At 39.6% G+C, this 19098-nt stretch overlaps 1 protein-coding gene across 1 annotated transcript in view; it reads right to left on the bottom strand.

Annotated features, from left to right (window-relative positions):
• Window positions 1–10529: 10529 nt before the first annotated feature.
• Window positions 10530–19098, bottom strand: part of DNAJC6 (DnaJ heat shock protein family (Hsp40) member C6) — a 328505-nt gene continuing 319936 nt past the window's right edge. Inside the window, exon 19 of the mRNA XM_053693681.1 lies at window positions 10530–15550. Within this exon, the coding sequence (XP_053549656.1) occupies window positions 15449–15550 (102 nt within the window). The 3' untranslated portion in view covers window positions 10530–15448. The remainder of the gene's footprint in view (window positions 15551–19098) is intronic.

The raw sequence follows: 19098 nt of genomic DNA, 5'->3' as shown, positions 1-19098 counted from the left end.
TGAATGAGATCTTTCAGGATTTTTTGAACTCCTTCATCATTATTTACTTGACAATATTCTAATTTTTTCCCACAATTATCAAGATCATGTACACCACGTCAGGAAAGTTTTGCAACGGTTAAGAGACAATCATCTTTTTGCCAAATTGGAGAAATGTTAATTTCATCAAAAATCCATACCTTTCTTGGGTTATGTAATATCTGAATCTGGATTTGAAATGGATCCAACTAAACTTTCTTCCATTTTGGACTGGGCTAGACCTGATTCTCTTAAGGCCCTACAACGGTTTCTTGGCTTCGCCAGTTATTACAGGAAATTTATCAAAGGATTTGCTACTATCACTACTCCCCTTACGTCACTCACTAGAAAGGGGCAAGATTGTAAAGAATGGTCCCCAGAGGCTATTAAGGCCTTTGAGTCCCTCAAAGAGGCCTTTTCTTCTGCACCCATACTCCGTCACCCAAATCCGGATTTTCAATTTATCTTAGAAGTGGATGCGTCTTCTGTTGCTGCTGGGGCTGTTCTTTCCCAACGAATACCTGACACGGGAAAGATTCATCCTGTAGGTTTCTTTTCCAAGAAATTTACTTCTTCTGAATTAAACTATGACGTAGGCAATAAAGAGTTATTAGCCATCAAGATGGCTCTGGACGAATGGAGGCATTGGCTGGAGGGTACTACTTTTCCATTTTCCATACTCACGGATCATAAAAATCTTTATCTCCAAACTGCCAAACGATTGAATTCCAGGCAGGCTCGTTGGTCTTTATTCTTCTCACGTTTTAATTACAATCTTTCCTATATACCTGGTTCTAAGAATAAAAAAGCGGATGCCCTGTCCAGACAGTTTCAATCTACCTCTACTCCAGAATCTGGTACCATTCTTCAACCACAAAAAGTCATAGCTCAGTTATCAACCTCTTGTTTACAGGACTTACAGTCTACTCAAAAGGATCTTCCTTCATCCTGCAAACCTCCTGACGGTTTACTATTTGTTCCTGAACGTCTCCGTCCCAAGATCCTGCATTGGGCTCATGATAGTCCTCTCTCCGGACATCCTGGCATCAGTAACACAATTCGGAATCTCAAACAGTATGTCTGGTGGCCTACTCTCACTCAAGATGTTAAAGATTATGTCTCTGTTTGCACACAATGTGCTACCAATAAAACTCCTCATCAACTCCCTTCTGGTTTGCTTCAGCCCTTACTCATTCCTCACCAGCCTTGGACCCATTTATCTATGGATTTTATTACAGACCTTCCTCTTTCAGTCGGAAACAACACTATTTTGGTGGTAGTCGACAGGTTTACGAAGTCTGCTCATTTCATTCCTTTGCCTGGTCTTCCATCTGCCAAGAGACTTTCTGAACTTTTTCTTTTACATATCGTGAGATTACATGGGTTTCCTATGAACATCGTCTCCGATAGAGGGGTACAATTTGTTTCTCGGTTCTGGAGATGGCTCTGCAAACATTTTGGCACTACAGTCTCTTTTTCAACTTCACATCATCCACAGTCTAATGGCCAGACTGAGAGAGTAAACCAGTGTCTGGAGACTTATCTTAGACATTATGTGGACCATCATCACTCTAATTGGACTCGTTATCTTCCTTTGGCGGAGTTGGCTCATAATGCTCGCTACAATTCGTCTCTTCAGTCTTCTCCCTTTTATGCAGCTTACGGATTTCAACCCAGAACATTTCCTCTGCATACTTCCTCTTCTGAAAATCCTGCTTCTGATCAAACTGCTCGGAGATTAACTCGCCATTGGCGGAGGATACGTGTTCTTCTTTCCAAAGCCTCTAATCGATACAAGTTTTTTGCAGATCGCCGACGGCAGAAGGCTCCTAAATTTCGTCCTGGAGACAAGGTTTGGATTTCTACACGTTATCTTCGTCTCAAACAACCTTCTAATAAATTGGGACCACGATATGTGGGTCCTTTCCGAATATTGGGTCAGGTTTGTCCTACTGCTTACCGAGTTGCTCTTCCTAAAACCCTCAAAGCTCACCCTGTTTTTCATGTTTCTCTTCTGAAACCTGTGGTATCTAATAAGTATTCTAAGTCTCTACCCAAGCCTCCTCCTCTGTTGATTCAGGGACAGCCTGAGTTTGAAGTAGATCGCATTTTGGATTCCAAATTTCGTGGCAAGAAATTGTACTATCTCATCCATTGGAAGGTTATCCTGTCATGGAAAGGACTTGGGAACCTGCCCAACAAGTACACGCCCCTGCTTTGATTAGGACCTTTCACAAAACTTATCCTGCTAGGCCTGGTCCTGTCCCCCAGAGGGGTCCTTGAGGGGGGGTTGCTGTCATGTATCTGACCCGCTCATTGCCGTGTCGCTGCGGCTCACGGATCTCCTCTGTCTCACGTCACGTTGCCTAGCAACGTGACGCGGTATCTGACACACCTCCTGACGTCAGAGTCTCTCTGCCTTCAAATCTCGGCGGGAGATTTTACTCGGGGCCCGTTTGTTTTCTCCCTTCACGCCAGACCGGACCTGAGTGAGTATTTTTCTGAAGTCTGATCCTTCCCTGTCAGACTTTCCTTTGCCTGATCCTCTCTTCTGTTTATGGAGACTCTTGTCCTTAATCTGAATCCTGGAGTCAAACCTGCTAAAAGTAATACCTCTCTCAGTTTGTTTGCTAACCTGCTTAAAGGGACATTTGCTTGATCCAAACCTGCTAAAAGGAATACTTGACTTTGTTTGTTTGCTAACCTGCTTAAAGGGACGTTTGCTTTATCCAAACCTGCTAAAAGGAATACCTCTCTCAGTTTGTTTGCTAACCTACTTAAAGGGACATTTGCTTTATTCTCACCTGCTAAGAGGAATACTTGACTTTGTTTGTTTGCTAACCTGCTTAAAGGGACATTTGCTTTATCCAAACCTGCTAAAAGGAATACCTCTCTGTTTGTTTGCTAACCTACTTAAAGGGACATTTGCTTTATTCTAACCTGCTAAGAGGAATACCTGACTTTGTTTGTTTGCTAACCTGCTTAAAGGGACATTTGCTTTATTCAAACCTGCTAAAAGGAATACCTGACTTTGTTTGCTAACCTTCTTAAAGGGACATTTGCTTTAATCAAACCTGAGTGGGTCACGTCCTGGATATTTCTCAGTGTGCTAGCGTGTGCTTTACTTTTCACGCTAGCAGTTGGGTTGAATCCTGGGCTGATCCTTTACGGCTGACAGCTATTTGTAAATAATTTCAACGAGAAACCAAAAAATTGTGAAAAAGTTTTTTTTATTTGATTGCATTTGGCGGTGAAATGGTGGCATGAAATATACCAAAATGATCTTAGATCAATACTTTGGGTTGTCTACTAAAAAAAATATATAGTTTTGATAGGTAAATATAAAAAAGGCTCTATTTCTGTGTAAATGTAGTGATGGCAAAAATGCTAAAAATGCTCTGGTCTTTTGGGGAAGTTTTTGTCTGAAATGCCCGGTCCTTAAGGGGTTAAAAACATCTGTAAAGTCACCTTACTTTTAGAATACTATTGGAATAAATTATATGGTAATAAAGCTATGGCCAAGACATATCTCGCTTTACTTACAGTTGACGCACAGAAGGCCTTTGATTGGGAAATATGGGATCGCTTATATACATCATTAGACCAATTTGGTTTTGCAGGTCATTTTCTATCATTCATTCATTCAAACAGTTTATAATAATCCTATTTCATCAATCTTAATTTTTAATAGCCTTACTTCCAGCTTTGAACTACACAAGGGCACAAGACAGGGTTGCCCATCCTCTCCTCTTCTTTTTATATAGCGATCAAGCCTCTTGTGATATTACTTAGACAGAAATTTAAATGGATATCCTTAGGCGGTAGAGACCTACAACATCATCGTGCTGCAGATGGTGTCACTGTGCATCGTTCAACAATTCAGCGTATGGGAGAGTGATGTGGAAGAAGCCTTTTCTGCACACACACCACAAACCGAGTCGCTTGAGGTATGCAAACGCACATTTGGACAAGCCAGCTTCATTTTGGAAGAAGGTGCTGTGGACTGATGAAACAAAGATCGAGTTATTTGGTCATAACAAGGGGCGTTATGCATGGTGGCAAAAGAACACAGAATTCCAAGACAAACACTTGCTAGCCACAGTAAAATTTGGTGGATGTTCCATCATGCTGTGGGGCTGTGTGGCCAGTGCTGGTACTGGAAATCTGGTTAAAGTTGAGGGTCACATGGATTCCACTCAATATCAGCAGATACTTGAGAATAATGTTGAGGAATCAGTCACAAAGTTGAAGTTACGCCGGAGTTGGATATTTCAACAAGACAACAACCCAAAACACTGCTCAAAATCTACTCTGGCATTTATGCAGCGGAACAAGTACAATGTTTTGGAATGGTAATCCCAGCCCCCAGACCTGAATATCTTTGAAAATCTGTGGGGTGATTTGAAGCGGGCTGTCCATGCTCGGCAACCATCAAACCTAACTGAACGGAGATGTTTTGCAAGGAGGATTGGTCCAAAATACCTTCATCCAGAATCCAGACACTCATTACAGGCTATAGAAAGCATCTAGAGGCTGCTATTTCTGCTAAAGGAGGCTCTGCTTAATATTATTGCAATATTTCTCCAAATTTATGCACCTGTCTAATTTCGTTTTGATGCATATTGCACATTTTCTTTTAATCCAATAAACCTCATTTCACTACTGAAATATTACTGTGTCCTTCAGTTGATAGATCAAAATGAAATTGCTGATCCAAACACCCAATTATTTATAAATGAAAATCATGGAAATTGTCAAGGGTGCCTAAACTTTTGCATACGACTGTATATATATATATAAAAAATAAAGTAACAGTCTAACAAAACCTAATGCAAGGAACAAGAACTGTGACAGCCTGATGTAGATATGCTGTGGTGATTGTCTTTCCAATGTTAGTGTCCAAATGAATTTTTGTCCAATGTGGCTCTACAGTGCCTTCCTTAAAAACAATATTTCAAGCCCTTTAAAACTCTAGGGTTTGAATACATATGGCCACCCGCTGTTGGTCAATGAAAAAGCTCTGAACTTCTGGATTTTCTACAGCTCATTGTTTAAATGGCAAAAATATATATGTATCAGGTGGTATGTGGTTTTGAAACATTCTAAAAATGTATTATTTAACCATTTGTAAAGATAAGTAAACAGCCATTAGTGTAGCTGCATTGGTTGAAGGAGAGGGTACATCAGGAATCTCTTTCAAATGTTACGACTGGCTTACATTTTTAAAAAATTTTTAAATGCTGACATTTTTGTGATCCAAATGAATACTGTGAAGCTTCAAAAGGAGCGCAGAAACGGAGACATGAGGCTCGCTGGAAACAGCAGTTAAGAATCAACCCAATTGAATACGATCCGGTTGATTGACACCCCCAGGGGGCGGGATTGCACAAGCAGTTAACAAGAAATGCTTGTACACTGATAAATGCCGACAGCGGCCCCATGCTCTAAACTTTTTCGCCATTGTCTTTCTTCGTGGTGGCGCTTGCTGAAGATTAGTCACCTTCTTGCATGGTTTTTATAGTGGTTTCAGAATCAGAGCTGTTTTATTAAATACCTCATGAATGTACAGTATATCTGCACAAATAGAAAGATTATCACATCATCATACACGTATATAAATGGGTATATTTCATAACCATGAGCCAACTGTACAATAAAATTAATTTTACTCACAAGTTGGCTTGAAAATGTACTCAGCAGACTTTTCTAGTACGGACATTTCAAACATCATCTCTCATTTATGTTTCTTTCTGAAATAACATATACTTCTGGGGCAGTAAACATTTTAACATTCTTTGGAACACCCTCTATAACACGTTCAACACATGGACCCCTTTGTGGAATGGACTAAAAACCTGATGTTGAAACTGCTGCTGTTCTGGTTTATCCTTCTCTGTCTTTCATTCTAGAGTCCTGAGCAACTGTGAATTTAATGTGCCAGGATAGCGTGACTTCCATGCTCTGATTAACTGTTACGCTCAAATAAAAAGTTGTTCAAAACACATACAAATTAGTGTACATTTAAAAAGTACTGTTACAAAAATATTGGGAAAATTTTCCATTAAAAAGTTATAAGGGCTCAAAGATATAAGGTCTTTTTTTGTTGGAAAAAAGGCTGCAAAGGGCTTTAACATAGAAATACATACATGTCTAAATATGTATGTGTGTATGTATGTTTATTTATATATATATATATATATATATATATATATATATATATATATATATATATACACAGTATCTCACAAAAGTGAGTACACCCCTGACATTTGAATAAATTACATTGTAGCAAAGTATAATTTGTAAAGTAGTGAGTGTACAGCCTGTATAACATAACATAAATTTGCTGCCCACTCAAAATAACTCAACACACAGCCATTAATGTCCAAACCATTGGCAACAAAAATGAGTACACCCCAAAGTGGAAATGTCCAAATTGGGCCCAAAGTGTCAATATTTTGTGTGGCCACCATTATTTTCCAGCACTGCCTTAACCCTCTTGGGTATGGAGTTCACCAGAGCTTCACCGGTTGCCACTGGAGTCCTGCTGTTACTAGTCTGAACATACAGCATACTACAGTGGATATGGATCATCATTTTTGCTGCTGAAAAGAGGAACCATTTCAGCCTGTATAACAACCGCACTGGCAAACTGGGGGCCAAATTCAAGGCGGATCTGCATAGTTCCCGGGGGACCGGTGATCATCTGGACTCTGGGGAGCAAAGTGTGTTCCGTTTATTGTTCAAGGCAGTGTATGCTACACTCTGTAGCTGGAAGGTAGGAGCCCTGAACAGGGCAGGCTTCATGTGAGTTAACACAACAAATCCTAAGCAGCTAATTGGTGAAAAGTTCCATTATTATTCTAAGACTGTAGATATTCAGTATTTCTCTGTTTTTGCTTGCCACCGATACTCATTACTGTCAAGTTTTACTGTGTTTTGAGCATATTTAATCGTCTACATACATTTTTGATTTACTATATATATATATATATATATATATATATATATATATATATATACAGTTTATATATATATATATATATATATACACACAGTATGTATTTAGGAATAAATAGAACATATTCTGCTATGTGAAGAACATTGAAAGGTGAAATATTCATATTTCATGTTGGGTTGGTGCACTTGAGAAAATGCTATCAGGTTTGCGCGACTTGTTGAGTATTCGTTATTTTTTCCACTTTTCGCTCTCCATTTAACTTCAGCTTTTTGCGCCTGTTGGGTTATCTCAAGGAAAACCGTTTTACTTTCAACTTGTAAATGTGCGGTACCCGCAGAGTTAGCACATTCTACTCGTAATCTAGCACTCAGAGGGCAAGCAGCGGCCTGTATTTCAGCAGTGATACAAATCAACAGAAAGCACCTCAATACTGAAAAAAAAAAAAAACTTAATCAAAGGAAGAAATTCACACATACAGGGCTAGATTACAAGTGGAGCATTAATTTATCGTGCGCCCACAAATGGACAAATTCGCCCGTTTACGGGCGCGCAATAAATAACCAGCCATTACAAGTGGCTGGTTATTGCTACCGTGAGCTTGTGGTAGCAATTAGCGCTCAAAAAATTACCTCTGGTTAATTTTTTTAATGTCCCTCAATTGCCCCCAAAATAAAGTGTGAGGTCCTTTTTTTAAAAAAAACACGTAGCATTTTTTATTTTATTTATTAAAACAACTGCACTAAGTCCTTTTTGGGGACTGTGGGTGTGGGTTGTTAGAAAAAACCGACACTGAAAAGTGCCCTTAAAATTGCAGTCTTTGGGGACTGTGTCTATATATATATATATATATATATATATATATATATATATGTGTGTGTGTGTGTTAATATGTGTATGTACACATATTAACACATACATATACATGTATATATTCATATATATTTAAAATTGCTGTGCGACTTACCCCCTTCACTGCGCTAGGTTCCCATGCCATGTCTCGCGGCATACGAACGAGGCTCCTATTGGAGGGAGCCTATGGAAGCGCACTCGTGAGGCAATGCTTTCGTGAAATGCAAACACAATGTTGCGTTTGCAATGCACCTCACTTATAATACCAGTGCACATTTGCGTGCGCTAATATTACTAAGTTGAGCGCAAATATAGTTTTCACGGAAGCAATATTTTCTGCTCAACTCGTAATCTGGCCCATAGTGTCATGCTCCCATAGTGTCTCCCAGCTAGACAGATACCATGCTCCCATAGTGTCTCCCAGCTAGACAGATACCATGCTCCCATAGTGTCTCTCAGCTAGACAGATACCGTGCTCCCATAGTGTCTCCCAGCTAGACAGATACCATGCTCTCATAGTGTCTCCCAGCTAGACAGATACCATGCTCCCATAGTGTCTCTCAGCTAGACAGATAGCATGCTCTCATAGTGTCTCCCAGCTAGACAGATACCATGCTCCCATAGTGTCTCCCAGCTAGACAGATACCGTGCTCCCATAGTGTCTCCAGCTAGACAGATACCATGCTCCCATAGTGTCTCAGCTAGACAGATACCATGCTCCCATAGTGTCTCCCAGCTAGACAGATACCATGCTCCCATAGTGTCTCCAGCTAGACAGATACCATGCTCCCATAGTGTCTCCAGCTAGACAGATACCGTGCTCCCATAGTGTCTCCCAGCTAGACAGATACAGTGCTCCCATAGTGTCTCCCAGCTAGACAGATACCATGCTCCCATAGTGTCTCTCAGCTAGACAGATACCGTGCTCCCATAGTGTCTCCAGCTAGACAGATACCGTGCTCCCATAGTGTCTCCCAGCTAGACAGATACCATGCTCCCATAGTGTCTCCCAGCTAGACAGATACCATGCTCCCATAGTGTCTCCCAGCTAGACAGATACTGTGCTCCCATAGTGTCTCCCAGCTAGACAGATACCATGCTCCCATAGTGTCTCCCAGCTAGACAGATACCATGCTCCCATAGTGTCTCCCAGCTAGACAGATACCATGCTCCCATAGTGTCTCCCAGCTAGACAGATACTGTGCTCCCATAGTGTCTCCCCGCTAGACTGAAACCATGCTCCCATAGTGTCTCCCCGCTAGACTGAAACCATGCTCCCATAGTGTCTCTCAGCTAGACAGATACCATGCTCCCATAGTGTCTCCAGCTAGACAGATACCATGCTCCCATAGTGTCTCCCCGCTAGACTGAAACCATGCTCCCATAGTGTCTCCCAGCTAGACTGAAACCATGCTCCCATAGTGTCTCCCCGCTAGACTGAAACCATGCTCCCATAGTGTCTCCCCGCTAGACTGAAACCATGCTCCCATAGTGTCTCTCAGCTAGACAGATACCATGCTCCCATAGTGTCTCCCCGCTAGACTGAAACCATGCTCCCATAGTGTCTCTCAGCTAGACAGATACCATGCTCCCATAGTGTCTCCAGCTAGACAGATACCATGCTCCCATAGTGTCTCCCCGCTAGACAGATACCATGCTCCCATAGTGTTTCCCAGCTAGACAGATACCATGCTCCCATAGTGTCTCCCAGCTAGACAGATACCATGCTCCCATAGTGTCTCCCAGCTAGACAGATACTGTGCTCCCATAGTGTCTCCCCGCTAGACTGAAACCATGCTCCCATAGTGTCTCCAGCTAGACAGATACCGTGCTCCCATAGTGTCTCTCAGCTAGACAGATACCATGCTCCCATAGTGTCTCCAGCTAGACAGATACCATGCTCCCATAGTGTCTCCCAGCTAGACAGATACCATGCTCCCACAGTGTCTCCCAGCTAGACAGATACCATGCTTCCATAGTGTCTCCCAGCTAGACAGATACCATGCTCCCATAGTGTCTCCCAGCTAGACAGATACCATGCTCCCATAGTCTCTCTCAGCTAGACAGATACAATGCTCCCATAGTGTCTCCAGCTAGACAGATACCGTGCTCCCATAGTGTCTCCCAGCTAGACAGATACAGTGCTCCCATAGTGTCTCCCAGCTAGACAGATACCATGCTCCCATAGTGTCTCTCAGCTAGACAGATACCATACTCCCATAGTGTCTCTCAGCTAGACACATACCATGCTCCCATAGCGTCTCTCAGCTAGACAGATACCATGCTCCCATAGTGTCTCCCAGCTAGACAGATACAGTGCTCCCATAGTGTCTCCAGCTAGACAGATACCATGCTCCCATAGTGTCTCTCAGCTAGACAGATACCATACTCCCATAGTGTCTCTCAGCTAGACACATACCATGCTCCCATAGTGTCTCTCAGCTAGACAGATACCATGCTATGGAGTTTTTCTGTCAGCAGTGTGGTCTAATTCACAAATTCATGACAACAACAGATTATTTTGCATCATACAAAACACTGTTCCAACTCTCTGAGAAGTTGTGCTTGAATGCTGGTGCATATGGAAACAGTAGCATATGTGTGTATGCCACTGAAACAGTAATAGCTTTTACTAAAAGCATTTTTTTCTAACGTGTTTTTGCAGCTGCATATGTTAATGAATAAAAATGAAGCAAGGTCCTTTTGTAAGAAAAGAAATGCATGTTTAATAGCTTTAAACCACAAACAAGCATGGAAATTATATGTTAAATATATATGATGTTATTTTGTCTTATGGAAAAGAAAGATATTACAGAATATATCAATCTCAGTCTGAAGAGGGCAATAGGTACATTACATCAACAGGTTCCTTTTTATTATTACATAAATTTAATACACATCATAATATCTACAAAGATGAATGGGAAATGTTTAACAGATCACATAAACATGATGATTCACATTTCAATTAAAATTTAAATTATAACAAGAAAAGATTTGTTCAAAAGCTCAACATTTCCCCTACAATTAATATATTAACAATGTTCACTCTTTGTATTAAGGTTAGGTCAACATTTTTTAATATCTGTTTATAAACAAAATGACCAAAAAAAACAAATAAATAAAGTAACAAAAAAATACATTAATACATTTAGAAAACTTTCAGATAAATAAATGTTTTACAAAAAAAAAAAAAAAGGAGAAATACTACAAATGCAGGTGTATGAAGTATGCGATTGTCTTAAGAACAAAAATGTGTGTCTTCTTCAAGTCCAATTCTGGAAGTAACCCTTCGATCATTTCTTTCATGTAATTGGCAAGAGTCCATGAGCTAGTGACGTATGGGATATACAATCCTACCAGGAGGGGCAAAGTTTCCCAAACCTCAAAATGCCTATAAATACACCCCTCACCACCACACCCACAATTCATTTTTACAAACTTTGCCTCCTATGGAGGTGGTTATCAGTTCCTGAGATTCTCTTTTCTAGACAAGCATTACTAATTTGTTGCTCTTCCATTTGGCCTAGCAACAGCTCCAAGAATCTTTTCAAAGGTTCTCAGTGCCCTACTCTCTTGTAATCAGAGAGCAGGGTATTGTGGTGTTTCCTTATTTGGACGATATCTTGGTACTAGCTGAGTCTTTACGTTCTGCAGAAACTCACACGAATCAACTAGTTGTTTCTTCGAAAACATGGTTGGAGGATCAATTTACCAAAAAGTTTCTTGATTCCTCAGACAAGGGTCACCTTTTTAGGTGTCCATATAGATTCAGTGTCCATGACTCTGTCTCTAACAGACAAGAGACGTTTGAAATTGGTTGCAGCCTGTCGGCACCTTCAGTCTCAGTCATTCCCTTCAGTGGATATGTGCATGGAAGTTTTAGGTCTCATGACTGCAGCATCAGACGCGATTCCTTTTGCTCGTTTTCACATGAGACCTCTCCAGCTTTGTCTCTCTGACGTGGTGGTTAAATCACCAGCGTTTAGTTCTAGGGGCTTCTTTTGTTCGCCCAACCTAGACTGTGATCACGACAGATGCAAGTCTTTCAGGTTGGGGAGTTGTTTGGGGATCTCTGACAGCACAAGGGGTTTGGAAATCTCAAGAGGCGAGATTACCAATCAATATTTTAGAACTCTGTGCAGTTCTCAGAGCTCTTCAGTTTGTGCCTCTGTTGAAGAGAGAACCGTTCATTTGTTTTCAGACAGACAATATCACAACAGTGGCATATGTCAATCATCAGGGTGGGACTCACAGTCCCCAAGCTATGAAAGAAGTATCTTGGATACTTGTTTGGGCGGAATCCAGCTCCTGTCTAATTTCTGTGGTTCATATCCCAGGTGTAGACAATTGGGAGGCGGATTATCTCAGCCATCAGACTTTACATCCGGGGGAGTGGTCCCTCCATCCAGATGTGTTTCTCAGATTGTTCAGATGTGGTGTCTTCCAGAAATAGATCTGATGGCCTCTCATCTAAACAAGAAACTTCCCAGATACCTGTCCAGGTCCAGGGATTTTCAGGCAGAAGCAGTGGATGCGCTGACACTTCCTTGGTGTTATCAACCTGCTTATATTTTCCTGCCTCTAGTTCTTCTTCCAAGAGTGATCTCAAATCATCATGGAACAATCGTTTGTGTTGCTGGTGGCTCCAGCATGGCCTCACAGGTTTTGGTATGTGGATCTTGTTCGGATTTCCAGTTGCCAACCTTGACCACTTCCATTAAGGCCGGACCTACTGTCTCAAGGTCTGTTTTTCCATCAGGATCTCAAATCATTAAATTTGAAGGTATGGAAATTGAACGCTTAGTGCTAAGTCAGAGGTTTCTCTGACTCAGTGATTAATACTATGTTACAAGCTCGTAAATCTGTCTCTAGAAAGATTTATCGAGTTTGGAAGACTTACATTTCATGGCGTTCTTCTCATAAATTATCTTGGCATTCTTTTAGAATTCCTAGAATTTTACAGTTCAGGATGGTTTGGATAAGGTTTTGTCTGCAAGTTATTTTGAAGGGACAAATCTCTGCTCTTTCTGTTTTATTTCACAGAAAGATTGCTAAACTTCCTGATATTCACTGTTTTGTACAGGCTTTAGTTCGTATTAAGCCTGTCATAAAATCAGTCTCTCCTCCTTGGAGTCTTAATTTGGTTTTGAGGGCATTAGAGGCTCCTCCATTTGAGCCTATGCATTCTTTGGACATTAAACTACTTTCTTGGAAAGTGTTGTTCCTTTTGGCCATTTCTTCTGCTAGAAGAGTTTCTGAGTTATCTGTTCTTTCTTGTGAATCTCCTTTTCTGATTTTTCCTAAGGTTGTGAATTCTAACAACATTAGTAGAGAAATTGTTGTCCCTTCTGTGTGTCCTAATCCTAAGAATTCTTTGGAAAGATCCTTACATTCTTTGGATGTGGTGAGAGCTTTGAAATATTATGTTGAAGCTACTAAAGATTTCAGGAAGACTTCTAGTCTATTTGTTATATTTTCTGGTCCTAGGAAAGGTCAGAAGGCCTCTGCTATTTCTTTGGCTTCTTGGTTAAAGCTTTTGATTCATCAAGCTTATTTGGAGTCGGGTCAGGCCCCGCCTCAGAGAATTACAGCTCATTCTACTAGATCAGTCTTCACTTTGTGGGCTTTTAAGAATGAAGCTTCAGTTGATCAGATTTGCAAAGCGGCAACTTGGTCCTCTTTGCATACATTTACTAAATTCTACCGTTTTGATGTATTTGCTTCTTCAGAAGCAGTCTTTGGTAGAAAAGTTCTTCAGGCGGTTGTTTCAGTTTGATTCTTCTGCTGATGTTTTAAGTTTTTCTTTTCATTATGAGAATAAACTTATTTTTTGGGTTGTGGATTATTTTTTCAGCAGAATGTGGCTGTTTTTATTTTTATCCCTCCCTCTCTAGTGACTCTTGCGTGGAGTTCCACATCTTGGGTATTTATATCCCATACGTCACTAGCTCATGGACTCTTGCCAATTACATGAAAGAAAACATAATTTATGTAAGAACTTACCTGAGAAATTAATTTCTTTCATATTGGCAAGAGTCCATGAGACCCACCCTTTTTATGGTGGTTATGATTTTTTGTATAAAGCACAATTATTTCCAAATTCCTTTGTTGATGCTTTTTACTCCTTTCTTTATCACCCCCCTACTTGGCTATTCGTTAAACTGAATTGTGTGTGGTGAGGGGTGTATTTATAGGCATTTTGAGGTTTGGGAAACTTTGCCACTCCTGGTAGGAATGTATATCCCATACGTCACTAGCTCATGGACTCTTGCCAATTACATGAAAGAAATTAATTTATCAGGTAAATTCTTACATAAATTATGTTTTTCCTTACCAGGCACCAATTGTATCTTGAGCATATGAGTGGACAAGTAACTTTGTGTGTGTATGTATGTATAAATGTATGTATATATGTATGTTTATATATGTGTGTGTGTATGTGTATATGTATATATATATATATATATATATATATATATATATATACACACACACATATACAGGTATATCCCGCTCATACAGCGGGTTAGGGACCGGAGCCCCGCTGTAAAGTGAAAACCGCCTTAAAGTGAAACAAGGCTTTAGCTTTCTTTTCAATTGCCAGTGTGTTTAAAAACATGTTTTAACTAACATATATTAGGTGTGCAATAGCGCTAAGTTTAGTTTATCACTTGCACAGCATTCAATAAATACTGTACCTGTAAAATAGTGACAATCACTGTAGTACAATTTTCCACACTATAGCACTGAGACACAGATTGCACTGTAATGCTGTAAACAGAGTGAACTAAGCATAATAAAATGGTGCCAGTCACTTTCTCGCAATCTCATGATGATTACAGCACTGTTTTAAATTCCTTGGAGGTTGAACTTCAGCTCCACAAAGCACTGTATTAGCGAAGTGCTGTAAAGTGAGGTATACCTGTGTGTGTGTATATATGTGTGTGTGTGTGTGTATATATATATATATATATATATATATATATGTTTATGTATGTATATCTATATATGTATAATTAGAATGTGAACTAGGAAATCAAATATCCTCTAATGCTTATTGCTTGTAGATGTCACTGTTGCCTCATTTCAGCAGCCATTTAACAGAAGGTTAGAAGTTATGAGTCAGCGTTCCTACTGACCACCAGAACCAGCAGGAAATTTTATTATAATTTTAATGTATATTAGTATATATGGGAACTTAGTGTTGTGTGCAAGATGGGAGCTGTTATTATTCCTTTATTTTTTTTAGTATACAATAAATGTTTTTAAAAATGAATTTAATAAATACATAAATAAAAATATATAAATAAATACATAAATAAATCTAAAAAGCAAGAAAATAAACTGGGTTTTTAAATTTAAAAATATAACATACCATTCTGAGATGTTGAAGAACAGGGGAATTATTTTAGCAGGTATCCATATTTTTAGTAAGCTTAAAAAAGAAGTGTTTTTTTCATATCTCACATAAAATAATCAGCATTAAGACTGTATTAATATGTAAAAATAAAAACAAAATATACAACCAATTGTTTCTTATTTTTGTCAACATGGTTGGTCATTTATGAGGTGGAATCTTGACCAGGGATCGGATATGGGCATGGAGAGAGTAGATGACTAGTATAATGGTTTCTGGCCTTGATTATCAAATTCTGACCAGGCATCATTTAGCTCCATAAAAATCATCTTTGCATATTGCTCATATGGCTGTCCAGTTGCCTAAAAAATATCAAAAAACAAAAGAAAATGATATAAGTGTATTTTGCTGAGATAAATTCTTTTGATAAATTCACATGTAAATATGTATATACAGATTTATTTGTGCACGTTTTCATGCATGCAAATAATTACATTTATATGAACAAATATATTCATATATATAAACAGGCAAATATTTATAATATACATATAAAATATAGTCAAGCATAGAAGAATTTGTACAAAGATCAATAAGCGATGATGTGTGTGACTGTCGTATTCTCTCTCTCTCTTTCCTCCCTCCAATCTTGTCTTTTTATTCAAGCTGGTTCAAGTAAGTTTATAAAAGCAAAATTAACAAGAAAGCTAGGATTTTTTTATTTTTAATGGTGCCAGTGAGTACTATTTTATTTCAGGGTGTAGCCAGGACCTGGTCAGCCTCTTGTTAGCAGAGCTACAGGTGGCTTTAAAGCATTGGAAACTGGTGGGATTAATTTCTCACTGCGCCTCCCATACTGTATGCTGCCCTTCTTAATATGGTTTTAGCAATTCTAACTAAGGCCCTACATGTCTCCACAGAATGGCAAGAAGGTACAGAAGACTTCTTCATAGCTGTGGGACGATTCATGCTGTCGATCAGCACTCAGGTATGTGCAGCTCTTACTTCTGGGACAGCCTTCACTCAGGAACCGCTGCAGCCTTTACTTCTGTGACCCCCTAAATTTTCCCTCCCTTCAGGTGTTATGGAGGATGTGGTGGGGGAGGATAACAGGAATGCTCAGAACACATTTAGGTGATATGTGGGAGCGATATGGACTTTGGGCTGACGCTGGGGTTAATAATGGATGTCCCTAAAAACGCAAGAGAAAGGAAATTATAAGCGCTAAAAGATGTATAAACCCAGCTTAACTGTTGAATTCCCCTCCAAGAAAACAAAAATTCACAACAGCAATATATTAGAAAAATTTTAAGCGCTAAAAGCACGGGTATATGTATGTACTATAATAAAAGTGCAATTAATCCCACACTTAAAATATAATCAAACATATAATTATATCCAACACTAAAAATATATAAAGGTAAATAGTGTGAAATCTTAAAAATAGATGCCCGAAGTATGTGTCAAAAATGAAGAGATATACTAAAAACAAGAACAATGTATCAGTTATATGTTCCAATAAACAATTTATTTAAAACAATTTATTTAAAACACTGTATCATAGAGTGTACAATTTCTAAAATATACTGTATCTAAAATTTATCTAAAATATAGGGACGTCTCCCTTAGCCGATAACAGCTCCCAATTAATAATGGATGTCCCTAAAAACGGAGCAGGTCTCCGGTAATTATGGGGATCCGGTGTTAGTGTTTATTTTGCGTGCTTGGTGGAACAAATATAAAGCAGTTTTTATTTTGGCCAGAGAACTCACGGGAAGCGTGGGTGAGAGACAGCGTGTCATTTTTACAGCTGCGCTTGCAGCGACATATGGCTCACAATGTTGAGAATTTCTTAGACGCTAGGAGTGGTTGACGCCCACGAAGAGCAGAGTTTTTCTCCCGCACTCTAGGAGCCGCGCAGCCATACTCTGTCATACGCAGCGTGGGTGAGGTGATCGGAACCTTCACTGATTGCCGGGACCACATGGTTTTAGGTTATAAGAGCAAGCAGTCGTAGGCAGAGTTTGCTGGGAGCGGAGAGAACATCGAGGGGGCAGGTAGGCGCCTCAGCAGAGCTATTGAGGCGGCAGAGGATAATTTAAAAGATCCGGTGTTAAGAGGGATAATTCTTGCACTTACATTTTGTTTTTTCCCTTGATGTCTATACTTTAATTTGATTTGTGGGTGAGTGCTGTATTTTTTATTTTAAATTTTAAAGGCACAGCTACACACATTTCTCTTGTAAGATGTATCGAGTCCACGGATTCATCCATACTTGTGGGATATTCTCCTTCCCTACAGGAAGTGGCAAAGAGAGCACCCACAGCAGAGCTGTCTATATAGCTCCTCCCTTAGCTCCACCCCCAGTCATTCTCTTTGCCTACTCTAAGTACTAGGAAGGGTAAAGTGAGTGTGGTGACAAAAATGTTAGTTTTTATTTTCTCAAGCAAAAGTTTGTTATTTTAAATAGTACCGATGTGTACTATTTACTCTCTGGCAGAAAAGGGATGAAGATTTCTGCAAGGAGGATGATGATCTTAGCACTTTGTAACTAAGATCCACTGCTGTTCTCACAAGGGCTGAAGAGTACAGGAAAACTTCAGTTGGGGGAACGGTTTGCAGGCTAAGCTGCATTGAGGTATGTTCAGTCTATTTCTAGACAGACTGTGTTAATTCTAGAAAAGGCTGGCAATATCCCCATGAGGGAAGGGTAAGCTGTATTCAGACACTTAGTAGGAATTCTAGCTTGCATTAAGGGCTCATTAGTTACTGGTGACACTGATATGAAAAAACGTTTTTGTTTATTTATAAAAAAATGCAAATATAAAAATATAATTTTTGAGGGACTTTAGGGGGTCATTTTGGCTTGTTTAAGGGTTTTTAACCCACATGGCTAGTTTAAGAAACACTCTGTTGTGTTTCTTTTAGGCCCCATAACATCGAGTGAGGTGGTAGGGGCCTATTTTCACGCCTCAGTTGCACAGTTTCTTTTCCTCAGAGACATCCAGCTGCTTCTCCAGAGGTTCCTACTGTGTTTGAGGGCTGTAAAGAAGTTTTTTTTCCCCACAAATCGTTCCTAAAGGGCAGGTAGGCGCCACAGCAGAGCTGTGGCAAGGTGCTGAACGTTTTTTACTGGTTTTTGACGTTTTGTCAATCCGTTTTATACATTAAGGGGTTAATTGTTTATTTGCATAGCTGTGCTAAGTTACTAAGGCTTTATGATGCTACTGTAAAAATTTTGTTGAGTTTACTGCTTTTTTACACTGTTTTGCAGAGTTTGTGCAGCTTTTTTTCTCTTAAAGGCACAGTACCGTTTTTTTCTAAGTGTTATTTGCTTTGATTAAAGTGTTTTCCAAGCTTGCTTGTTACATTACTAGCCTGTTTAACATGTCTGATACCAAGGAAAATCCTTGTTCAATGTGTTTAGAAGCCATTGTGGAACCCCCTCTTAGAATGTGTCCCACTTGCACTGATATGTCTATAAATTATAAAGAGCATATTTTTGCACTTAAGAATATTGCAATAGATGATTCTCAGACAGAAGAGAATGAGGGTTTGCCATCTAGCTCTCCCCAAGTGTCACAACCAGTAACGCCCGCACAAGTGATGCCAAGTACCTCTAGTGCGTCAAATTCATTTACATGGCCACAGTTATGAATACAACCCTCACAGAGGTTTTATCTAAACTGCATGGTTTACAAGGAAAGCGTGACAGCTCTGGGTTAAGAATAAATGCTGAGCCGTCTGACGCTTTAGTAGCCGTATCCGATATACCCTCACAATGTTCTGAAGTAGGGGTAAGGGATTTGTTATCTAAGGGGAAATTTCTGATTCAGGAAAGACGATCCCTCAGACAGATTCTGATATGACGGCCTTTAAATTTAAGCTTGAACACCTCCGCTTATTGCTC

The sequence above is a fragment of the Bombina bombina genome, chromosome 10 (genome assembly GCF_027579735.1).
Source record: "Bombina bombina isolate aBomBom1 chromosome 10, aBomBom1.pri, whole genome shotgun sequence".
NCBI classification, from domain to species: domain Eukaryota; kingdom Metazoa; phylum Chordata; class Amphibia; order Anura; family Bombinatoridae; genus Bombina; species Bombina bombina.
Note: the sequence above shows the minus strand (reverse complement) of the source record. Positions and strands in the feature narration are given on the sequence as shown.